Source organism: Hemicordylus capensis, chromosome 1 (assembly GCF_027244095.1).
Source record: "Hemicordylus capensis ecotype Gifberg chromosome 1, rHemCap1.1.pri, whole genome shotgun sequence".
NCBI classification, from domain to species: domain Eukaryota; kingdom Metazoa; phylum Chordata; class Lepidosauria; order Squamata; family Cordylidae; genus Hemicordylus; species Hemicordylus capensis.
Window position 1 is genome coordinate 195,494,158 of NC_069657.1, and position 26,267 is coordinate 195,520,424.

Sequence of the window (26,267 nt, forward strand, 5' to 3'; positions counted from 1 at the left end):
GTAGGATTATTCTTATTGATAATGCAGGACTTCTTATTTGTATCGTAGGTTTACGGTACTTCTGTACCACTGAGTCATGTGGATACATGATCATATAGATACAATGTATTTGATTGATTGATTAAGTGCTGTCAAGTCAGTGTCGACCGTTAGTGGCCACATAGATTCTCTCCAGGATGATTAACTTGGCCTTTAAGGTCTCTCAGTGGTGCGTTCATTGCTGTCGTAACCGAGTCCATCCACCTTGCTTCCTCCAACTTCTCTTTCCTTCAACTTTCCCCAGCATTATAGACTTCTCAAGGGAGCTGGGTCTTTGCATAATGTGTCCGAAGTATGATAGTTTGAGCCTGATCATTTGTCTTTGAGTGAAAATTGTGGATTGATTTTTTCTATGATCCATTTGTTTGTTTTCTTGGCTGTCCATGGTATCGCACAAGTCTTCTCCAGCACCAAAGTTCAAAAGTGTCAATGCTTTTTCTGTCTTGCTTCTTCAAAGTCCAGCTTTCGCATCCATAGATTGTCATGGGGAAAACCACTGTCCGAATCATTCTAATCTTTGTAGGTGTAGATATGTCACAGCATCTAAATATCCTTTCCAAGTCCTTCATTGCAACCCTACCAAGTGCTAGTTTGCGGTGTATTTTTTGACTGCTGGATCCTTTACTGTTGACCAGGCTTCCCCAAACTGCGGCCCTCCAGATGTTGCCGAACTACAACTCCCAGCATCCCAAGCCACAATTTATTGTGGCTGGGTATGCTGGGGGTTGTAGTTCGGCAACATCTGGAGGGCCGCAGTTTTGGGCTGCCTGCTGTTGACAGTCGATCCTAAAAGGCAGAAGCCATCCACCACTTCAGTGTCTTCATTGTCAATTCTGAGGCTGGTTGCTGTACCCATTGTCATTAGTTTAGTCTTCTTTACATTTAGATGTAGTCCCATTTTTTCACTGTGCTCCTTGACCTTCATTACTAGAGCATGTAGATCATTTGCACTCTTAGCTATCAGAGTGGTGTCATCAACATAGCACAGGTTATTGATGTTTCTTCCTCCAACTTTAAAACCACACTCATCTTCTTCCAATCCAGTTTCTCTCCAGTTCAGCATATCCTCTCTAATAAAAGCCTTGGTGTCCGTCCGTGGACGGACACCAAGGCGTGTGTTCATGTCTCCCTCGGCCGTTCTGGGCATGCGCGGAGCGCATGCGCAGGACGGCCGAGGCAGAAACAGAGACAAGCAACAGGCGGCCATGTTTGATGCTTTGCCCAGCTGCGGAGTGGACAAAGGCAGCCACGGGGAAAAACTTGGGAAGAGGCGGCGGGGAAACTAGCCGAGGCAGCGGTGGAGCCGACGCCTCGCCCAGAGAACGCGGCGCAGCCGAGGCGGCGGAGCCATGGCCGAAGCCTGGCCGCGCCGCCGAGGCCGGGCAGGGAGCAGAGGTGGCGGGGAAAGCCGGCCGAGGCCTGGCGCCGCCGCCAAAGCCGGGCGGGGGGGGGGAATTTAGGGGCCCTTGCCCGGGAAGATTGACGGCGGGGACGGCACTGTGGAATGCGACAGTCCAGGCGGCCATGCTGGCCGGGTCTCTTGCTGCCGAAGGGAAAGACGCCTGACAATGAGAAGGGTGTCGGCGGGGGCGGCACTGTGGGAGGCGACCGCTGACACCAGGCGGCCATGATGGCCGTTTCTATTACTGCCGCGTCTGTCCGCCCGGAGGAAAAAAGAAAGACAATGGGGGCGGGCAGCACTAAAAGGGGCCGGCTGAGACGGAGACCGGCAAGGGAAAGACGGCGGGGTCGGGCAGCAATCTTGCCGGCAGGGGTGGCACTCTGGGAGGCGGGAGGGAAGAGGACACCGGGCCGACACCGGGAAGGGAAAGATTCCTGCCCGATTCCTGCTTCCCCGCTCCCCCCCCATGATAAAGGGCCAAAATGGCCCATGCAATTGCTGCCGCGGCTGCCGCCGCCGACCACCCACCCGGCCTCCCACCTGCCGGAGACCTCCTTACCCAATCAGGCCCGCAGCAGTCGGGCCATCAAAAGCCATATTTTGAAGAGGAAAGAGGAGCTCGCAAACAGAGCTCCTCTCTGTTCAAAGCGTCTGCCCGAAATGGCGCTATGAAAGCGCCACTTCGGGAAGAGACTTTGCAGAGAGAGGTGCTCTGCTTGCGAGCTCCTCTCTCCTCTTCAAAATACGGCTTCAGATGGCCCGACTGTTGAGGGTATGATCGCATAAGGAGGTCTCCGGCAGCTGGGAGGCCGGGCAGGCGGGCAGCCACGGCAGCCGCGGCGGCAATTGCATGGGCCAATTTGGCCCTTAAAGAAGAAACAGCGGTGAGGACCCGGAACAAAAAACTACAACAACAACAAAAGATGGTGAGACACAGGGACAAGGGAGAAGAGAGAGGGTGGGGGGAAGGAAAAAAGGACTAAGAAAGAAATAAAGAGAGAGAGAGAGAGAGAGAGAGAGAGGTAAAACAAACAACCCCCCCCCCCCGCAAAACCCACACACAAAACAAAAGGGGAAAACAGATGAAGAGCACTTAAAGACGGGAGAGAAAGCTAGCGCCCGTTATAATAACGGGCTTAAAAATACTAGTAAATTGAATAAAGAAGGAGAAAGTATACAGCCATGTCTTACTCCTTTGCCAGTCTGGAACCAGTCTGTTTCACCATGTTCTGTCTGGACTGTGGCTTCCTGTCCTGTGTGTAGGTTTCTCATGAGAACAGTGAGGTGATCTATTTCCTAAGGATATCCTACAGGCTTTTCTGTAGTCAATAAAGCACATATTGATTTCTTTCTGGTATTCTTTGGCTTTCTCAGTGTTCCAGCTTGCATCAGCAACTATGTCTCTTGTTCCTTGGCCTTTTCTGAAACCAGCTTGAACATCTGGCATTTCCCTTTCCACATAGGGCTTTAATCTGCGTTGGATGATTCTCCTGAGCATTATTTTGCTAGCATGTGAAATGAAGGATATTGCGCAATGGTTTGTGCAATCTGTTAAGCCTCCTCCTTTGGTATGGGTATGTAGACTGACCACTTCCAGTCTGTTGGCCACTGTGGTGTTCTCCAAATTTGCTGGCATAGTTTAGTTATAGCCTTGACTGATTTTTCTTCTGTTGCGTGCCATATTTCTGTAGCTATTCCATCAATTCCTGTAGCCTTCCGACTTGGTAATGACTGGAGTGCTGATCTAACTTCATCTTCCCATACTATAGAGGTTCTTGCAAGTAGGGAATATCTTCTAGAGTATCTTAAATGTTGGCGTCCCTGCTGTACAGATTTTCAGTATAGTCCTTCCATCTCTGTTTGATCTTCTCTGAATCAGTTACTGTCTGTCCTTTGGCATCCCTTATCATACCAATTCGAGGTTGGAACCTCCCTCTGAGTTCAGAGGACTTTTGGAAATATTATCCAAATAATAATAAAAGGGGTGTTTTTATAGCTATAGGTATTGCTAACCTGGATGTCCAACTATTCTATTTTCCTTTTCTTTTTCTTGTTTTTTTAAAAACTTTCTCTTAAGAGCTAATGAAGAATAATAGATATACCTTTTCTGTTCAGCTTTCCCCCCACCTCCCCAAATGCTGACTTTGATATAATTTGTACAATGAAGTCTCTGAAAGAAAGGTAGCATTTAAAGCTGCTTAAAAAACTGTGCTCGTAGAGTACTTTATAATTAAATGTCTTGTTGGGTACTGATTACTCTCTGAACAACTTCTGACTAACTTATCAACTTCTAAAGTATAGTAGGTTTCTGTTCTGTATTTTATGCCTAATGCTCATAAAATTGAGTGCTGTGGACAGTTCAAGTAAGCAGAAAACATTTGTGATGTATGGATTGGGTGCTCAGCACTAGAAATGCTAGCCATCTCTGATTTGTAAAAGCATAAATGTTCCTTTAAAATAACAGTGACTTCTAAACAGCCATCTCAACTATAGAAGGCATACTTCTTACCCCTTTTCTTTGCCACTATGTTCCCATTAGGGGGCAATGTTAGTCTTTTTGTTTCTGTCGAGATACGGAAAAACAGAACATGTTCATATAGAGAATCATTTTTTTGCTTTAAAATAATTGTGGGGGGGAAACATTTTCTCTAGAACAAAAATAACCTCACATTGGGGTTAGCTGACATGTATGTTTGTCAGCCTTAATTTGTGTCCTGGCTAAAGCTAATTTAATACCAAAATAATCTTAAGAATACGATTGCTTTCTTTGGGCCTTCAAATGCAACGTTTGTTGTTTTGTTAGGCTGCCAGCGAACCAAGTTATGTCTGTCTGTACAAATTAACTCTTCATTATCTAAAAAAGCCCAAGAAACAACAGTTTCCTGTAAGGAGAATTATTCACAAGCATAATGGAAATAAATGCAGGGTCAGCGGTTGGTGGATGGTATCCAAATTATGTGGAGCTAAATTTTAAGATCTGATTTAATGTTAAAATTTACAAGTAACTTGAAGGAAGTAGTTATTATGTAATTAAGCTTAGCAAAGACTTAACTGATGTGGGTTTACATGTTCCTGGCACATGCATAAAGAGGTTAACTGCAGATACTACACTAGCAAGAAATAGTCATAGGTAGGGATGTGTCAAAATGTGATTCGGCTTCTGAATCATGGCACAATCCCTTTGAAATTGAGGGCTTAACAGCCCATTTAACCTGGAGGAGAGCAAGTCCATCCCTGCTCCTCCTCCCATTGCAGGAATCCTGGTGCTTTTCCCAGCTGTGCCTGCACGCCAGCAGGGTGTCTCCCAGGAGCCTGCACATGGCATTGGTAAACAGCCTCCGCATATGTGTGTGCAGACTGCTGGGGGAGAGTGCCACCAACATTCGGGCATAGCTGGGAGGAGTGCTGAGATTACTGCAATGGTGGTGATCGGAGGAGCAGGGATGGACCTGCTCTCCTCCATTTTAAAAGGGCTAGGTAAGTCCTTGATTTTAAAGGGATTGTACCGTGACTTGGAAGCCAAATCGCATTTCAAGAATACCCCTAGTCCTAGGTGCTTTTCCCTAATGTAGTATCAACAGATATGGTACTCGATCTACCTATAGGTACCCCTTGATACATACACTTATGTATTTATTAAAAAAAATTATATACTGCCAAAACGCAAGTCTGTATACTTGTGTATATAAGTGAATGCACAACACAGATAATAAAATACAGAACCTTTGGAACTTAAAGTGCTTGTTCAGAGTTAATGCCAAACCATGCATGAACTTTGGTCTTGTGTACTTCCTCTTCCTCGCATCTCTGAACTTACTTCTGGCTAGGGATGTACACAAAATGGATCTTGCATTCCATTCAAAGCTTGGAATGTAAGATCCATGGAACATTCCATTGGAACAACCGATCAAGCTGATTTTCCCAACAGAATGTTCTGAGCACCATTTTAAAGTCCAAAAAGGCACTTGAAACGTCCCAGTTCATGGTCAGAATGTTCTGACCATGAACCATTCTGCACATCTCTACTTCTGGCTTCATAGCAAACCATAGTTTACAATTTTGTTCAAACTGGACAAACTATGGTTTGTTCTGGCTATAGTTTCCCACAAACCAGGGTCAAACCTGGTTTGTAATCCTTCTGTGTTGGCAAACTGTAGTTTGAATAAAGCATAGTTTGATCATGTCAGATAAAACATGCCTAACCTACTTCACAGGGTTGTTGTGAGGAGAAACCTAAGTATGTAGTACACCGCTCTTGGGCTCCTTGGAGGAAGAGCAGGATATAAAATGTTTAAAACAAACAAACAAAAAACCGTAAACTGTGGCTTGCTGAGAACCAGGAAGTAAACACAGAAATGGTATATGAGGTTAAAAGGGTGCAGTGCAAACTCAAGTGCTTGGGGCTGCTCATGCATGTAACTCCAAATTATGGTTTGACATTGCATCTGAACCAACTCAAAGATAACATGTGAATCTACCCTTATTCGTAACCAGATTCTGCTGATTGGTACTTTTTTCATAATAAGCTGTTTAGTTTATGTTTTCAGAGGGGTTGAGGTGGGAAATCAATATTTCCATTGTAATAAATTAAATTAAACAAAAGAAGTGAGGGGTTTTGGGGGATAGCATGCAAAATGAATAAACCTTTGTAGAAGAGAAGACTTCAGTAAAATATTTCCCTGATAGAAGCTTTTGCCAGGATAAATGAGAACTTTTGTCCTTATTCACTGAATCTGATTCAGAAAACAGGTGACAGCAATCAGTTCCAATGTCGTCTGCGCCTTCAATTATTTTACAAACCCCAGGAACTAATTACAGCCCTCAAGCTTTACTAGAATCAGCTGACTTCAGCATGAAACTGTTTTGGCCTCCCAAGTGCCTATGAATAATTGTCTATTTGTGGAAAATAAATTAATTCCTTCTGTGATTTATATTTAAATGTGGTATCTCTATGAGTCCATTCAGGTGATAGCTATGATAGGTAAAGGAGAACATTGACGAGGGGCAATTTTTTAAAGTGTGGTAAAGAATGGAATTTCATTTTCTAAAAGGAAATGAACAAAAATAAGTTATTTGTTACATGAAAAACATTAGGCAATGAACTGATCCTGCAGTTCTACAGAAATGATGGCATCTCATATGAAAGAGTCAATATAAAAATGCTTCCTGAATGTTAAAAATAGTAGCAAAATGTACATAGTGTTACCACAGATTTAATTGCAAAGGAGCATATGGGAAGAAATTGAAAACACTGCAGGAGATCCCAAACCACAGGGCCACTCTAATGGTGATGCTTGCATTGAAAGAATAGATGCCAGGCTTAAACAGAAGAGAAAAATTATGAAGGATAGAGTAATTCCAGCTAGGTTATGTTTTTGTTTTAATGCTAGCATCCATCAGCCTGGTTTGGGGGGTCCAGAAAAGGCCTCAGCAGTGATGTTTTATTTAGCCCATTATGAAATGACTTTTTCTAAAGTGTTAATTTGGACTCGCAGAATCCCCAAGTAGAAGAAACTCTCTGCTCGCTGCATTGAACTGCCGCATCTTTGTATTAGATGAGAGGCAATTTATACACAGCACGATCTATATAGATGATAACTTGGGAAAACTCTGACATTGTAGGTAGTTACCATGCTTGCAATTCTGTCAAAGCTGAATCCTTCACATCTCAAATTTAGTGGTAGAGGTAAGCATTCACATAATTTTGACAGGATTGTGCCCCGTGCTCTTTTCAATGTCCTTGTAAATTACTTTACTTAAATGATAACTTGGTAGGCTCAAATTGTGGGAAATAGCAAAGAACTGTTGCTGGAAATTTGATTTGCCACTGTTCTCATTTGACTGCATTGATGTTAAGAATGTTGAAACAAACAACAACAATAATTATAATATAGAAAAGAGAGACAGTAATAACTGTATTTTAATAGTATCTGCATATTATCATCATCCTCTAAAGGTGGTATGGGCAATGTTAACTGGTGGTTTCTATTCTTAATATAGTTCTTAATATAATATTCACAATATATTTAATATTGTGTACCTGAACTATTCCCCGCCCCCCAACAAGTTGGCCTGGTTCAGGCTTAATGACCAGACAGTGAACAGCTTTTATGCTTGCTCATTTTGTGACTTCTAGTTCTTGTTTGCCTGATTTGATGACAGCACAGCAAATTATGGTTTATACAAGCCAGGGAGTGTAAGAAAGCATATGTTAGCACAAAGCCATCACAATGACCAAACTATGTTTTGGCCATATTTTTCAACCAAGAGGTAGACTGTAATCCTGTGCATATTTACGAGGGTTACCCTGGGAAGTCTTTGGCATTCTGTGCAACTTTTTAAATTAGCCGATAAAAGGCCTACAAGAAAAGTAGCCAGCTTTTTAGTTTCTGCCATTAAAGTACATGGTAAGCTGATACAATCTGTCTAATTGGTCTGAATTATTCTGAGTCAATATTCACATTTTTGAGTGCCTAGAAAACTTTTGTCAGTGTTCTGTCTAATTTTGAGTTAAATATCTTGGTTATGAGGGGCAAATCCAACTGAAATTGGTTGGACTTCTGAGTAAACATTTATCAAATTGCACTGTTAGTGCAGTAAAGAGCCTCCATAACCAAAATAAAATCTATAGCTCAATTCTAAACTCTTCTAGGCAATGGACTCTGACACTTTGCCTTCTGAATGAATGCAGCAATTCACTCTTCACTATTATTGACTCTCTGGTGATAAAACCCTAAATAAGCCCTTGCCTGGCATGTATGGAGCATCCCTGTTTTACCCACAAGCCTGAAGGAAGGGGCTGTGCCACACTTTATATTGATGGCACTTGAGCTATTCCAGTATATACTTATTTTTTTGTTTTATTACATGTGTGTCCTATCTCTTTCTCCAAAGAGATCAAAGTGAGATATATGGGATAATTCAGTTTTTAGTCTCCCAGTAACCCTATGAGGTACAGCACATTAAGATAATAAATAGTGTCTAGCTCAAGATCACTCTGTTTACTTCATGGCTGATCCAGGATTCAAACCAGGTCTACCTGGTCCAAGTCCAGCACACTATCCAGTACATGATACTGGCTCTTTTGCACATGCAAAAACAACAGCAAAGGACTGGGCTGTTCATGTGTTAACAACTGGTAATAAGTGAAATATAATAATTGAAACATCTGGACAAGAAGCAAACTATTGCAAAGAAATTTGAAATATCTTAGTTCCATTTAACCAAATCATCATCTCACTGGCTATTTTCTTCCACTTGCCAATTCAGATCAGCTATTTCATGTGTTGGCTATGCACATGCGACTCTACAGCATTGATTCTGCTTACAACCCATGGAAGAAGCTAACACAGTTGATGCATGACAAGAATTTGCAGTAAGTACAGCTCTATGGAAGGATTTTCTATGTTAAGCTGTGTGTTAACCTTGTAATAAACCAAGTGAAGTGATGACTTAAAATCAACAAAATATATAACCAATAATATATAAAGTCCAAATACTTAATACTGTAACAAAGTCAATAGCAGAATATGGGTATATCGGCAACGGTGGCAGCAAATAATTTTAACATTTTCAAGAAATGCTATTTTACCAGTTTATCCCCAGATTGAAGGAGAATTCGGTCCTGGATAAAAACAGTTGGGCAACTGTTATTGTCAGGATCGCTGATTACAGCCTGGTGTAGAACTGCAGACTCTTCATGTGAACACAATACACTTTGGTTCATTCTCTAATCTGAAAAATCAGATCTGGGTCGAGATCCGTCAAGATCCATAAGAAGTGGGTACTGCGTCTGCGCAGGGACCATGCGGTAGCTATGCCGAAGCTTGTCGAGGTGTCCTGGCCACGCCCCCACGCTCTGCGCGTGCTATTTAAGGGCGGCCAGGATGCACGTTCCTCAGTTCTTTCCCAACCGCCGTTGCGATAGGACCTCGGTCTGCCGCTAGTCGGGAAGTTCCTAGTATTTCTCTGGAGTTTGTGACCCTGTTTTTCTCCCACGGACTTGTTTATTCGGTTTTTTAGCACGGTCTGGCTGACGATCTACGCTTTCCTCCTTGACTCGGACTGGCTGACGGACTCTTCTGGCTCTTCTGACTAATTGACTGGCTGACGATCCTTCGACTCTCTCGCGGTGAAATGGCTGACGAAAAGAAATCCTTTAAGAGGTGCGAGCGCTGTAAGGCAAAACTCCCCTCTAAGGATTTATATGACTTATGTCTCATCTGCTTGGGAGAACAGCATGACGTCGCCACGTGTAGGATATGCCTGTCTTTTTCCAAGCAGACCCGAAAAGACCGCCTGCTTCGTCTTCGCACAGCTATATATGACGACATGCTGAGCCCCTCGACACCAGGGATGCCTTGCCCTTCAGTGTCAGGGAGAAGGACCCCTCCTAAGTCCTCCTCGGCTCCTCCGTCGACATCGACCTCGCATAAATCTAAATCGCGACCCCGACGAGCCTCAACTTCCAGTCCGGTCCGTCCTTCCAAAGCTGTTCCGAGTAAACCCGAGAAACGAAGCTCCACACCGACCTTTCATCTAACATCGCACTTGACATCGATACTGAAACCCCCTTCGACATCGACATCTAGGGGGGAACCGATATCAACGCACAAGGAGGAACAGTCTTTGGCATTGACCTCGGCGTCGCAGGCTGCTCTCCCCTCGATACCGATGCCTTCGAAGTGCAAAAACACCGATCACCCCTCGACACTGAACAGGAAGTGTCAGAATCTTATCAACCTGATGGTAGAACGTACTCCATCCCCCTCGAGCATGCAAATTCGCTCCCCGCTTCCGGGGCCTGACGATACCACCTGCGCGCCGCTGTCCTCGATCAATGCCGAGGCTTCGATCCCAGCACAGCCGCCTACGAGCACGGCTTCAGAGCCGGCTGCTACCATTCCAAGAGCCCTTTCCCTTTCTCCGACGCCAATCGCCTCTTCTTCTCCATCCACGCTGAGGACAATGGCCCTTTCTCTCTCGACGCTTCATACGCCAGTGGTCTCTGTATCCAGGCAAGTCTCCCCTAGATGCTGACCACCACCGCCGACCTTCAACATCGATACTGGCGAAAGTGTCAATCCCGCAGTACCTCTTGTTCTGATGGAGTCAAATGCACTCCTTACTTTGCTGCACTCGACATCGAACACTCCGTCAACGTCAACATTTTTGGGTTTTCTTCCAGAAGCGGAGCCGCCAGAGCCTGCATCATCGCTCGCTCGTCCATCATCTACATTTACAGCAGCCCACCTGCAGAGCCCTCTCTCATGGCACACATGCGGTTTCACCCACACGGGGTCAATCCAGCGTTTTGGTTAATCTTCATCAGCAGCTCCCTACGCATGTGATTCAGCCAGACCATGGAAGCCTGTGTCTCAGCTTCCTCTGCCTGCACCGTTGCCTGTGATCGCACATCCAAAATGCACCGCAGTCTCCACCCAGACCAGTACCGCTACTCTGGCACACCAAGCCTCACAGACTAGATCCATTGGGACGCATTCAGTGTCCACCCAGATGGATGTCCCTGTCTATCATGGGACTGCTGCAGAAACCCAAACCATAGTACCTGCCTCACCGTCTGCCTCTCACTCTGACCATTGTAGTTTCTCCAATTTTGAATCAGACCAGGAGGAAGAAGAAGAAATTGTTGTAGAACCACCGACTGATGTGGCCCCTGCCACTTATGTGTCACCCAATGAAGAGCTTAAGACGTATCACAAACATGTGCGGGCTATGGCTGAGGCATTAGGACTGGATCTTCGCTCAGAACTAGCCACCATAGATGACCCAGTCTATAATTTCATGCTTAAGACCCAATCAACAGTGCCCGTTGCTTTGCCAATGCTTCCTGTTATAACGCGGGCCACCAAGTGCGCCTGGGAGGTGCTTCACACCTCCACCCCAACATCTAAATGCCTTGAAAGCCTGTACCGTATCCAGGACAAGGATAATGCCTACCTTCACAAGCATCCTGCACCTAACAGTCTGGTAATTGACTGCGCCTCTACATCTAAAACTGGAAAGCGCTATACAGTGCCACTTGACAAGGAGAGTCGGAAATTGGACCTCTTGGGCAGGAAGGTGTACTCAACCTCCCGTCTTTCTATCAAGGTGGCCAACTACTCTGCCTGTACAGCTAAATATAGCCACAGCATCTGGGAAACCTTACTTACGGACTTCGACACTTTGCCCCCAGATGAATTTCGGGAAAAATTTTGCCGTACTTTCGAACGATCTAGTGACCTGACCAGACAGCTGCTTAGCATCGCCAAGCACTTGGCAGAAAGTGAGTCCCGGGCAATGACGGTAGCAATCACTCTTCGCAGACATGCTTGGCTGCGCTCCAATTTACAGCCCAATATGCGGGGAAAAATAGAAGGGTTGGCCTTTGATGGCTCTGGCCTTTTCAGCGAGGCAACCGACTCAATGATGGAGCAACTAAAAAAATTGAAATTTACGGCAAAAACTCTTTTACAAATCAAGCCTCCACTTCGACGTCCTACCAACCACGGTTCCACTCCTCCTTCCAGAGGCAGAGACCACCATATCATTGCCAGGACTGCCGAGATTACCGCAAACCATACACCCAGTACGAGCGAAGAAACTCAGGCCAAATCAAAATCTGGCCAAGCTCAGCACAAATCCACCAACGCCCAGAAGTGTCCCTGAGCCATCTGTCCGCTCACTGACACCTCCTCTCTCCCCATCCCTGCCTGCAGGTGTTCAGCCATCATCTGCACCTCCACATTACATCAGACTGGTGAGCCATGCCCCCACATGGCACCACATAACATCAGACCACTGGGTCCTGAAGATCATATCCTCTGGGTATGCCATTGAATTCAGGACAATACCACGGTTCACGGGAATGAGGTTCACTCCTTCAACGAGTGCCTTACAGGAAGAGGTAAAGGAACTACTGGAAAAAGGACACTAGCCCTAGTGTCGTGGGCGGACGGACGGAATGGCTTCTATTTCTGCTACTTCCAAATCCCCAAGCGGGACGGGCGAATTTGTCCCATTATGGACCTCCGCCATTTAAACAAGTTTGTAAGTGTCCGGAAGTTTAGCATGATGGCATTGCAACAAATTCTTCCTCTCCTACAAGGAGAAAAGTGGCTTGTGACGCTGGATATCAAAGACGCCTACTTCCACGTCAGCATCAGACCTCAACACCAGAAGTTCCTGAGGTTCACCGTAGGAACCCAAGTGTTCCAATACAATGTATTATCCTTCGGGCTGTCCCCAGTCCCCAGGGTCTTTACAAAGTGCATGGCCCCAGTGATTGCCCACCTACGGACGCTGGGGATTTCGATTTATCCATACTTAGACGATTGGCTCTTGACCTCAAAGAGCAAAGGCGAGTTACTTTTGCACATCCGCTGTGTATTGGACCTACTTTGCGACCTGGGCATCCAGGTGAACTGGAAGAAGTCTCACTTGGACCCTGTCCCAGTGACCATGTACATAGGCGCAGTCCTGGACACAAACAGCCAAAGGGCATACTTGCCAGAAGAGCGATATGTACGCATCCGGGACCTAGTGCATCTATGCCAGCAATCCTCTGTTCAAACGGCTCATACAATTCAATGTCTCCTGAGCCTAATGGCCTCTTGCAACACTGTCCGCTTTGCGTGCTTGAAAATGAGGAAATTGCAGCTGTGGTTCCTGTCTGTCTTCCACCCGACCAGACACAGCCAGCGAAAACGTTTAGAGATCCCGTTCCGGATCCTGGACTCACTCACCTTGTGGAAGGAAAGAGGGAATCTCCTTGAAGGCGTACCCTTTCAAACCCCGATTCCGTCAGTCTCGCTGACGACAGACGCTTCCCTTCAAGGATGGGGAGCACATTGTGGCCGCCACTGAACTCAGGGGAAGTGGACTCCAAAGCAAGCCGAGTTGCACATCAATTTTCTCGAATTGCTAGTGGTTTTTCTTGCACTACAAGCCTTTCAACCGCTCCTCCAGGGCTTGTCTGTTCAAGTTCAACTGGACAACATGACAACTCTGGCTTACATCAACCGCCAGGGCAGGACGGTGTCTCGCAGCCTGTGCGCCCTCGCTGTTCAAATATGGAATTGGTGCCTCCGGCATCGGGTCTCACCTATGGCTGTCCACATCAAGGGATTGGACATTGTCCTAGCAGACGACCTCAGCCGGGTTTTCCTCCAGGACAAGCCCCACAAATGGGAACTCAAGTCAGAGTATATCACCCCCATTTTCGACCAGTGGCTTCAACCGACGATGGACTTGTTTGCAACAGCCTTGAATACGAAGTGTGCCCGCTTCTGTTCCAGAGTGGGACACGACCCACTGTCCTTGGGGGATGCCTGCCAGTTGGACTGGATAAAGGAATTACCATACATGTCCCCCCCCAACCAATATTTGCCAGAGTGGTGGCTCGTCTTCTAGCAAATCCCGTCCCTTGTATCCTAGTGATGCCATGGTGGCCAAGGCAGCCTTGGTTTCCACAGCTACGCAGACTGTCCCTGAACAGGTACCGGCGTCTTCCATGAGTACCAGATCTGCTATCTCAAGACGACGGCCTCATTCTCCACCCGGACGTACACACTCTGAGACTGACCGTGTGGCGCGTAGGATTTTGGAAGAAATCCTCTTAAATCACAGGAAAGAGTCCACTAGGCAAAATTGTGCTAGTAAATGGCTCTGTTTCCGAAACTACGCAAGAACCAGGGTTTTTTTGCCCCAGCATCCATCTGTCAAGCAAGTGTAACTCCTACCTCTCCTCGTTAAAGGCCCAAGGCCTGGCTAATGTTTCTTTGAAGGTTCACCTGGCTGCCTTGTCCTCACGTCACCCTGGTTCGGATGGCACAACCCTTTTTTCTCACCCAGAAAGTAAGGCTTTTTTGAAGGGCTTGGCTAAAGTCTATCCTCCCGTTAAACCGCCTGTAGAGCCTTGGAGTCTCTCCTTGGTTCTCTCCACGCTCACTGAATCGCCATTCGAGCTCATGGCAACAGCGCCTGTAAAACTAGTCTCCTGGAAGACCGCTTTCTTAGTCACCATCACGTTGGCCAGACGTGTGAGTGAGCTCGTGGCTCTGAGGAGCGACCCCCCATACACTCGATTCTACCAGGATAAGGTCCTGATGCGCATGGACCCTATCTTTCGACCTAAGATAGTCTCGGGTTTCCATCTGAACCAGGACATTGTCCTCCCGACTTTCTTTAGGAACCCATCTTCAACTCTGGAAAGATCCATGCACTCTCTCGATGTGCGCAGGGTACTCCTGTTTTACCTGGCACGGACAAAGACCTTTTGCAACACGGTACACTTGTTCGTGGCCTATGCAGGCTCCTCCAGGGGCACCTGCATCTCTCGTCAACGGTTATCCAGATGGCTAGTGGACCTGATACTGTTCACATATAACCTTCAGAACCGAATTCCTCCGGAAGCCATCAAAGCCCATTCTACCAGGACTCACGCTTCCTCGGCTGCACACCTTTCTGGAGTGACCTTCATGGACATCTGCAAAGCAGCAACCTGGTCCTTCGAGACTACCTTCGTTAAACATTATGCCATAGACGTTCACTCAGCTGCAGAGGTTAACGTTGGGAGAAGTGTTTCAAAAAGGGTGTTACCCTAATTGCTACTGCACCCTCCTCCTTTCTGGAGCTTGCCAAACACCCACTTCTTATGGATCTTGATCCAGATAAACAGGTTGCTCACCTGTAACTGATGATCTGGTAGAGATCCATCGACTTCCATAAGACCCTCCCTTCCCACCCCGCTGCAGTACTGTGCCAGGTGTGCAGCATTTGTTCCACAAAGATCTTGTTTGTGTGTTTGCGTATGTATATATGTGTGTGTGTGTGTGTGTGTGTGTGTGTGTGTGTGTGTGTATATATAAACCCTTTTCACAAACTCACCTCGATGGTCGTCACCTTGGCAGCGGTCATCCAAGAACTGAGAACGTGCGTCCTGGCCGCCCTTAAATAGCACGTGCAGAGCGTGGGGGCATGGCCAGGACACCTCGACAAGCTTCGGCATAGCTACCGCATGGTCCCTGTGCAGGCGTAGTACCCTCTTATGGATGTCGACAGATCTCTACCAGATCATCAGTTACAGGTAAGCAACCTGTTTATTTATATATATTTTAAAAATCTGTTAAATTGCTCCATCTCTGGCTGTTTTTAAAAAGACCGTTAAGATGAATCTCTTTTCTCAGGCTTTAAATTAATTTTAATTGATTTTATATCATAAGAGAAGTTTAAGTCCTTAATGTGCTTTGGTGCTTGACGTAAATGAGCGACAAGGTAACCCTTCAATAATGGTATTGACCCAAATAGAAAATGACTCTAAATTGAAGACAACCTGCTTTTAAAAATACAGGTTATACTTGTATTTACCCCAAAGAAAGAAGCCTCTGGATTTTAGACAATCCCTGTTTTCTAACATCAAAGAACTTGAAAAAGAACTACTGTAGTCTTGGATTCTGGTAAATACAGTAATACTTCGGTCCATTGTAATTAATGGTGAGGATTTGAGCTCCTGATTTTTTTAATTTAATAGTGAAGCTGCTGCTTCACAAACACTAATCTTTTTTGGTCAGTTTATAATCAAATAGTATTGCATCAGGATTCTTTCTGATTATAAAGAAATTATTATGCTAAAGGTGATTATTTCCATTTTTTTTTTTAGGATGTGTAGCGAAGAACAGCCAGAGGTTCCTGTGCTTTACAGAGATGTTTCATCCCTTTTGCTCATCCAAATTTTGACCATGCCACAGCCACTGCACAAAGGTATGTTGCAAAAGTACATGAACGAACTCCCCCTTGTTTGTTTTTCTGGTTAGCTTCTTAAAAGCACAGCAAATCAGACCTTGTCCACTGTATGTGCTCAAATAATGGCTTTGCCTTCTCTTTAGAAATTGGCATTGAACCAGTGTTCCCTCTAACAGGGATTCTCAGATGTTGTTGACTACAACTCCCATAGTTCCCAGCCAAAGGCCATGGCAGCTAGGGATACTGGGAGTTGTAGTGAACAACATTTGGGAATCCCTGTTGGAGGCAACAGTGCATTGAACCCAAATTCTTGTTTGTGGCTTGATAAGCTTATGATTACTATCTTCTCACCTTTTATCAGACAATAATATGGTAAAACCACAAAGTCCGAAAATTACTATTACATTTCTTGAGTTGTGGGAGAGGGAGGGGAGGTTCTCTTGTTTGACACACACCTCTCCCCGCTATTGACCACTATTTTGTTATAGTGGGAATGCTTAATATTTCATAGTGAACTGAGAGTGCATAAGGGTGAAAGAGAATAAATGTATTTTGATTTAACTGCTCAGATTGTAGCAATTGTGTCACACTCAGCAGATAATTACTGTAATATGATGTGTAATCGTTGCTATCTATAAATTCAAGTGTAATTTATTGGAATCCTAAGGTATTTTTTGAAGTAGAAATTACTTAACACTGCTTATTTTGTCAGGTTTAAAGCTTTTAATGTTATGAGTTTAAAATGCTGACCTAATTCCTTACCAAAATCAAAGACAGAAAATACTCGCTCCTGCTTCGCTTGTAGTGAAAAAGTGTTACTGTAAGCATTGCAAAATAGCATTTTTTTTCCTTGAACACAAAATCTTCTGAATTATAACTTAAAATTGACATGCTGCTGCCTCCAAATGTGATTTTTTTTTAACATCATGTGTGCTCCTTTAAAAGGCATAATTGGCTATGTAAAGAGGCTGTAGTTCCCTTTGCATAAAGATCACACATGTTTCAGGTGAAGAAAAGCCTTAATAATTTAGTTGGGTTGAGTCTAACCAGGGCTATATCTAAAACTGGCTGGTGAGCCAATCGTGCATTTCCCCAGAAGAGTGGACTTGTCTGCAGTCACCTGTCCCTGAGTCTCATCTCTTTTGGACGGCTGCAATGAATGTGCTGCACATGGAGCTGCCTGTGCAGACCGTTCAGAAACTGCTGTTGGTACAAAATGCAGCTCCTAAAGTTCTGACTGACCTAGTTTTCAGGAGCATCTACCTCCTTTATACCAACTGCATTGGCTATTGGGCCATTTCTGGACACAATTCTAAGTGCTCATTCCTTTAAAAATCTTTCGGATCAGCATATCTAAAAGACACTCTCCCTGCCACAGTGTGAATCTTTCCACTCATGATCAGCTGGGGAGGGCCTCTTGCATGCAGGCAAGTAGTAGAGAATGCACTAGCAGTAGAGAATGACAGGGCCTCTTCAGTAGAGGTCCCCAAGATGTGGAACACCCTGCCCCAGGAGATGTGCTTGATGCCAAATCTGCCTACTTTTTGATATCTTAACTACCCCAGTTTATCAGCAGGCCTCTAGCAAGTTATTTTCAGGGGGAGGGGTTTCCTGGTTCTCTAGTTTGTGACTGGCTTTCTACTTTAATTTTTTTGTTTTAATTATGTTACTTTAGTTGTATGAATCTTATTTGTAAGCTCCCTTGAATTTTCTCATGGTAGGAAAGATGGGATATTAATTTTCTTAAAGAACAAAAATTAATACATAGTTTGATTAGATTCAAATATTTCCCCCCTCTATAATATACAGAGAGAGTGTGCATCTCTTTGTATTTTACGCATTGGGCAAAGTTTAATAAGCATTCCAGAGTAAAATACTAGATCTAGAGTCCCATCCCTGCCAGTAGTAGCTTCTGCTGTTGCTTCAGCATTATGACCTGGCAATTAAGGCCAATAGTTGAACTGAACTAGCTGACCAATTTATTGGCTATAGTCTTATCGTATAATATTAATATAAACAGTATCACAGATATGAAAATCAATTTTCTAGAAGGACAAAGTGAATCAGCCCCTTTCACAGAAAACTGTATCACTGAAAACAGAAACCGTGTTCTTCATTTTGGTACTTTCTTTGGAATGCTCACCTTTTGAAGGCCTTACTGCTTCATCTGCATTCACACCATTTCTCACTCTCCAGTCTTTTTCTCCCCAAGGCATTCCCAAATGATGCCTCTACCATTGTTTCTGTTTGGTGCCAGCATGGTGTAGTGGTTGGAGAGCTGGACTAGGACCAGAAAGACCTGAGTTCAAATCCCCATTTAGCCATGATACTTGCTGGGTGACTCTGGGCCAGTCACTTCTCTCTCAGCCTAACCTACTTCACAGGGTTGTTGTGAAGAGAAACTGAAGTATGTAGTACACCGCTCTGGGCTCTTTGGAGGAAGAGCGGGATATAAAATGTAAATAATAAAATAATAATGATGATAATAACAATAATCTGGATGTTGCCCACAGAAGAGCAGCATACACATCTATAGAATCAAAGAAAACGTTTCCTCACCAAAGGAGCACCTGTGATCAGACACCCACTAGGGAAGTAGAAGTGTGATTTGGGTGGTGCAAGGGTGAAAAGGAGGGCAGAGCTCCTGTACCCTATTAAAATAAATAACATTTTTGCAGATGTCTCATCTTCTCAGAGATGAGAAAAGTTGAATGGCCATGTTTTCCTCTTGTCCACAACTATTAAAGAACTGGGGCAGTCACTTTTCTCTCAGCCCAACCTACTTCACAAGGTTGTTGTGAGGAGAAACTTAAGTATGTAGTACACTGCTCTGGGCTCCTTGGAGGAAGAGCGGGATATAAAATGTATAACGACAACAACATGCTGTGAAAAGTGCAGATGAATATAATGCAGCATGTTGTTTCCCTAACAAACAGAATACAACATATGAAACCTTAGATAGCAAAGGATTCCTTATGCCAAAAACCACCCAGTTTGCACATTCTTCCCCCTCATGGGGGTCATTTTGAAGGCCGCCGCACATGCATATGAAAATGTTGTGTAGGGATATTAAAAGAATTCAGTAAAACATTGCTTATGTAGGCTGCCTGTGAAAGTGGGGGCAAAGGTTTTACCCCCACTTGATGTGGTTGAAAAGCCACGTGAGGCCTTTTCAACCTTGGGTCCCCTGATAGTGTTGAACTTCAGCTCTCATGAACAAAGGCCCTTGTAGCTGGGGATAATGGATGTTATAGTCCAACAACATCTGGGGATTGAGTACCCTTGCTATAGATGAAGGAATTTAAAGTTTTGTTTGGTCGTCAGATACAATGTTAGTAATTTTATTCCACCATTGCTGCCCATGCAGCTTTATAGAGTGACTTAAACTAGGGATGTGCAAACTGGTTCGATGTCAAACGGGTTCATTGTCAAACTGGTTCAGTTCAAAGGTTTGAGGTTGAGCCAAACCACCTCTGGCCATGACCCAGGCCACACAGAGGCCCATTGCGCATGTGTGGCGGCCTCCAAAATGACCCCCATGAGGGGGAAGAATGCGCAAACTGGACGGTTTTTGGCATAATGAAGGCTGGTGGGGGGAGGGGGAACCTCTGCAGACCACACCCACACCCCATGGCCTCAGATAATCCTGGGGGTAAGTACTAAAAGTTTTTAACTGCAAATGGCTCACGACCTGCCCCCCGCCCCCCCTGAACCTGCAGGGGTTTGATGAGGGACAAAACCGAGCTAGCCTGGTCTGGTTTGAATCTGGTTCGGACTAGAACCGAACTAGGCCAGACAGTTTTGTGCACACCCCCTAACCTAAACTGTCCTTGTACCAAAGAGCTCCCCAACCAATACTGGGGAGGTGGGGAGACTAAAAAGAGCGAGCGAGCTCCTACATCAGTTGCCATAGGGATGTGATGTATGCACGCATGCACACACACTCTGTTTCTGGCATTACTTGCAATTTGGAAAAATATTACTCTGGTTCCAAGTCTTTGGGATATCTGATTAATATCTCTAGGGTAATTTTATACTCTCTAGTTCAGGAATTTAATCTGGCAAATTGTCCTTTGTACTAAGCTCCTTTTGTTTAAAATAGTAGCTACGTTATATTCCTTGAGAAAATTAGCACTTAATAAGCAGTGTCCAAATAGCATCTCTTGCCCTTTGAGCAAAGCCCTGGGAATTGTATTAACTATCTTATTAACTGTTCAATGGCCTTGGTTATCTGTTTCAATCTAGCATTGATTAAGGCAAAGAAAATGCCATTATGCTGTTCAGCTGCTTCATTCTGAGAGGAAAAATTGATCTAAATCCACCTTGAGAGAGAGAGCAAAAATTAAGTCTTTCATATTAGGGAAACATCATGCTAGAGGACAGAGCAGTCAGAAGAATAAATGGGGGACTTAAAGGGTAAGATGACAGAAGTATTCTGTGGGTTGCATACATCTGTTGTGCAACCTAAAGGGTTTTTTGCGGTATTAAAGAGACTTAGTATGCTGTTTGGGTTTTTGTTTTAGTTTTAGTGGAAGATGGGCAGGGTCGATACAAATTTAAACTGTATAATGACTAAATAGAGGTTGGGTTTTTTCCTTTCTTTCCACAGTGCACAGTTATATAATGTTGCTATGGGGTTTTTTGCTACTGATTTGCTGACAGGTTATGGGAATAGAGGGGAATTTGCCCCAGAGAGTGGGTAATGGAGGGAGACCATGTTTATGAGGCAGACTTCCAGTTGGTTAACAGGGAGCCAGCACCTCATTTGAATTCTGCACTGGCCCATTGAGAAAGCCAGTGGCGCTTGAGCCTTGTACCAACAAAAATGTCATTTCAGAGAATGGGGAATCCTGTTCTACTGTACATCATTCAAACCTCATTTGAAGTACAGTTCTGGATATCTCAGTTCAAAACATGCCTAAAAGTATTCATAGAAGAGCTAGGAAGACAAGAGAATCTAGAAAACACATTTTGTGAAAGAGAATGGAGGAAAGTGGATGAGATTAGCCCAGAGAAAGGAATTGCTATTTCCATGTGTTTATAATTTTCCACAAATTAATAGGTAATTCTTGATGGTAAAATACAACAATAAGACACTTAAAAAAACAACAATGGACCAATACTAAACAATAAATATTCAATTACCAGTTAGTCCGTTGCAATCATAAGCAGTCACCAGATAGCAAAACTGCTTTCCAAAATGAAAACATCTTTTGTGGTCCCAGATGCAGATCCAGCAACATAAGCAGTTAGGCCACATCTGAGGTTCTGATCCGCATTGACTCAATATATTACTTCCTTGTGTAGAATCACAGATTCCCTGGACATTTGGTTGCTAATTTGTTCTGAAGTTTGGGGCTTCAGTTTTCCCTCTGTAAACAAAGATTTAGTGAAATATTGGCAAAGTGACCATTTTGAGATTAATTGAAATAGCTGTTCTGTTTCCTATTTCACTTACTAAACAAGCGTTATTTATCGAAGTTGTAGCCTTCCAGCACATGACATTTAGCTTGGTATTTACTGGCAGCCAAACAGAATTTGCTGAGTGGTTTTAAGTGACTTTATCTGAAAGTGTTTTTTCAGAGTCCTGGTAAGGCTATAAGTCTCTGAGAGGTATATAACCAATGATATTTGTTTGCGAGATTTTCTATAGACCTAAACTTCTGCAATGAATGCTAGCCTCAGAATTGTTCAGTGTGTTGCACATTACTTTTCGGGTCTATAGACCTAAGCTTCTGCAATGAATGCTAGCCTCAGAATTGTTCAGTGTGTTGCACATTACTTTTCAGGTCTATAGACCTAAGCTTCTGCAATGAATGCTAGCCCCGGAATTTTTCAGTGTGTTGCACATTACTTTTCACTTGACTTGAGCCAATATGGCAAATAAACAGGGCAGATTATATAAGGAATGATCACTCAGGATAACTAGTTAGGGCCTTGATGGCTGCTTGGACACTCAAGCTAGCACTCCAGGAGGCTTTACAGATAGGGCTTCTGCTCCAATCTCCTTCAGGAGAGAGTGTGTGCATTCACACACCAGCCAAACTTCCTCCAAAGTCCATTTGAGATCCTTGGACCCACGTAAGAACAGCCCTGCTGGATCAGGCCCAAGGCCCATCTAGTCCAGCATCCTGTTCCACACAGTGGCCCACCAGATGCTCCCCCCACCCAAGTTGGGCTTTGTGATGCAAATTCTAGCTTATCTCAGGGTATTTACGGTTTTTTAAAATGCTGGTTTTAAGTTACTTTTTCTAAAAATGCCAGAGCATACAGGGAGAGACAGGGACGTAGAATCATTAGCATGATAAGAGGCATGTTGTCTTCAGAAATGCAGATCAACTCTGCAGAAACTCCCCCCCCCACACACACTGGCTAGGAAGGAGAAAACTGACACCTGCCATGTGGACTTGCAAGAACAAGACCCGAGAGCAGAGGGGAGGGGCTGCTTCCCTCAATGCCGTGAGTGTACTTTGAAGTGGATTTGCTCAACATTTATCCTGAAGCCATGTGTGAATAACCTCCAGTTAAACTTGAGTATTTCATTCTAGTTCGTTTATAAAGTAGTGAACACTTTGCACTGGCTTGAAATGGAAGGCCTTGAGTCTTTTCTTTTTTTTAACTTTCTTTTTCTTTTTTATACTAGTTTTGACTACCAGAACTGTCCAAAGTACAACTACCATTTTTAAAAAATAAATGAGCCACCAAATGGCTCCTGCTTACACCCTGCTTAAAAATGCTTACAAAATGGCAGCCGGAAGTGATCTCCACAGTCACTTCCAGCCCTGTGGATATGTGGGTTTTAATATCCACCGATAAAGAGACTGGGTGTCAATTAGACACCCACGAATAATCCATGGATAAAGAACTGAGTGTCAATTAGATACCCATAGGTACGCGAAAACATGGATGTTGAATCCGCAAATAGCGAGGTTTTTTGGTGTGTGTGTGTGTCAAACTGAATGTGGTGGAGTGTGTGTGTGTGTGTGTATGTACACACTCACTCACTCACTCCACCTCATTCAGTTTGCTCGAGGTGGCTCACAATCCAAATGATCAGTAATGACAAAGCAAGAAACAAAATGAACCATTACAGCAGCAATAAAACATTGATTTAAGTAATGGTAATGATTATGCTTAAATTAGCATGTGAGGTGAGAGAGGCCAGACTCTTTTCTCACTGCTGGTTTTCATTCTTGATACTGAGTTATAAGAAGAAAAGGGGGGGGAAATCCCACAGAGTCAGTGTATAGCCCTTTATTTATATTAATGTTTGGATTAACCTGTGGCTTCATGGATTTGTTTTAGGCATATTGTGATTTCATTTCACTCTGCTTTGATTTAATTCCTTATAAGATCTGTAGTAATATTGTGCTTAATCTCTATCACCAATATTCTTTGTTTACCTACCCACCCACCCCATGATGGGGTGGGGTGTGATGTTGATTTAGTTTTTCATATGATTGTTTTAATATTCCTTTTCAGTTTCTTTCATAAAAGAGAATTCTTAATAAACAAAGATGTAGGCCAGCAGGTTTAAATGTAAGGCTTTTGTCTTACAGGCATGACTTTCTTGGGATATATTTTATAAGGAATTAAACATACATTAAAATGCCATGTGGTGTATTTGTGATTTGGATTACTCCTTTCAGGGAAAATTATATGCAAATTTGTAGAGTATACAATTGGGCTATAAAATTTTGGGACTTCGTTTAAAATGATGATATCCATTTTTGTATTTTTATAGAACACTTTACCTGTATCATAAAGGTACTCTTCACGTTGTTGTATATACAAGCTCTCGTCGCACTTTCTGTTAAATGCAGCACTGAAGACAGAATGACTTGGATGAACTCAGGAGCTCTGAAAAAGGTTTGTTGGTTTATGCAAGTTTTAAGTCCTTTGACTTCATTGGAATTTAAATACAGGTGGCCTTCGTTATCCGCGGTTTCAACAACCATGGTTTCTTTATCTGCAGTATTAAAATAGGCTATAATTTACCTATTCACATTTTTGAGTTGCAGGAAATGACTTCCGATGTAATTTCCAGCTACCATTTTACAGTGCAGAACCATTTTGTGGCTCCTTTAAAAAAACCAACCAACCAACCAAACCATGATTTTTTGTGAAAATTGGAGGAATTGGGGGTTTGGGGGGCATTGCTGGAGACTTGAGGGGCAAGGTGCAGTTCAGTACTTTATTTCTTTTATTTATGCTCTTCCCCCCACAACCCATTTTTAGCCTTTGTGTATATAGGAACCTAACCCCTAGATTCCCATTGGGGTAAGGTTTTGTTGTTCACGGTTTTCATATTCATGCCTACAGGCAAGAATGGAACCCCTGCGGATAATGAGGTCCACCTGAATATGAGATATTGTGCTGCATTGCAGTTTAAAGCTGTCTTACATGCTTTTCCAAGTGTTCAGAAGGCAGTCTTTTTACAGATTGCACTACTTCCAGATTGAAATGCAGGATCCATCTTTACCAAGAGTACCCCACTTTCCCAGATCAGCCTTCAGTGTTATCTCAATTTTTATTTCTCGTGTTTGTGTGGAATGAGTTTTGTTCTGGGCAGCAGTATATCGAGGCAGTGTGTGTGCATGTGCATTCAGAGTGGGGCCTTCCTGATTCAATTTGAGCGGGATCTAAAATTAACTGAGTGAACATTAAAAAAATTGTGTGCATGTGTATGCCTTAGAGGGCACACTGCTTGCCTGGTCTTTTGGACAGGAAACAAAGTTTTTGTAGAGTTACCCAGATCAGCAGACTTTAAAAAAAATCCCTTTAGCTTTTCCTTCCCATCGCCTCTAGGGGGCAGGTCGAAGCAGAAGCCTTTCCTCTGTGAATCTTTCTACCTTATTTCCCTCTGGACTATGTCACCCAGGAGCCAGCAGCTGAGAACCTTCAGTCCTTTTGACTGACTGCTTGTCACCAAAACATTGCTTCCCTAGGTCGGGGCAACACTGGCATTCTTACCTGGGTCAGGTGGATGATTGCAGCAGAGGTTTCCCAAGCATCCTAACCCCTAGGATGGGACACAGACGTGGGACATGGGGATGCTTGGAAGCATACAAAAGTGCAAATACAGATCCAGGAACTGCAACTGCTCCAAAAGCAGCAGGCTCAACCCAAGCCTCTAAGGGAGCACACCAAGCCACCATCTTCCCTCATTCTCACAGCAGCAAGTCCTTGCCCTAAGCCCCATCAATTTTTCTCTTGTTTTCTGCCCAGCCCATTTAACTTGCTCCTTACTTGGTTCGGGAGTAGCAGCAAGTGCCACCACTGCTCAGATGTTTCCCTCACCAGCAGCTTCCAGTTTCTCTTCCTGCCTGTGGGAAGTGGAGCAACAGGAAGTAAGTGTCCACCCCTTGCAGTCAGGAAGAGCAGAGGCATTAGAAGCCGCTGACTAGGGAAACAAAGATGAGCCTGAGCAGTGGCAGGGGCAACCAGGTGAGACAGCAGCTGAGGCAGAGGTGCAGGTGCCCTGGGATGACCCTACTGAGGTGACAGTCTCACCAGAGTTTGTGGGAGGGCCAGCCCTGAACAGCAGCATATGGAACAAGGGAAAGAAGTAGAGACAGATTTGTCCAGCTTGGCTCTTCACGAAATTCCACAGACTGCCCCCCCCCCCGAACTTCTGGAAAAATGAGATGTTTTACATATTGTAAAAAATTATGTTTTCAGAGGTTCTAAGGTGGAACAGTCTTGCTACCCATTTTGCAGAGCTGTATTAGAATAAGTAAATGTAGAGCCAGTTTGCTTCTTAGGGTAGTATGAACAGGAAGTTCAGAAGCAGTTAGAATAAATGCCACTGGATCTGTTCATACCTTGGTATTCTATGTTGTTGGTGTTACCTGCTTTGACTACTCAATAAATAAATGCTTTGTTCATTAGCCAAGCTTTGCAGTTTTCTTCCTAGGGCATCTCGTTTTGCTTTCAGTTTCAGACTTTGGTCTGTTGTAGGAGGAGTGGGGAAGTTCCTCCCCTCTTGGAATCATTTTGTAATTTGTCAAGCGTTGAGAGTTAAGAGAAGGTTAAGTCAAGAGTTAAGTGGAGTTACTTGCCAAAGGTCAAGTACTGTCCT

The 26,267-nt window shown here is 44.1% G+C and overlaps 1 protein-coding gene across 6 annotated transcripts in view; it reads left to right on the plus strand.

The window, feature by feature from the left end:
- UBR3 (ubiquitin protein ligase E3 component n-recognin 3) overlaps nucleotides 1-26,267 on the plus strand; it is a 198,117-nt gene that overhangs the window by 150,320 nt on the left and 21,530 nt on the right. For all 6 annotated transcript variants that reach the window (XM_053265271.1, XM_053265280.1, XM_053265289.1 and 3 more), the window contains 3 exons: nucleotides 8,711-8,816; nucleotides 16,104-16,204; nucleotides 23,931-24,055. In XM_053265271.1, coding sequence (XP_053121246.1) covers nucleotides 8,711-8,816; nucleotides 16,104-16,204; nucleotides 23,931-24,055 — 332 coding nt within the window. The remainder of the gene's footprint in view (nucleotides 1-8,710; nucleotides 8,817-16,103; nucleotides 16,205-23,930; nucleotides 24,056-26,267) is intronic.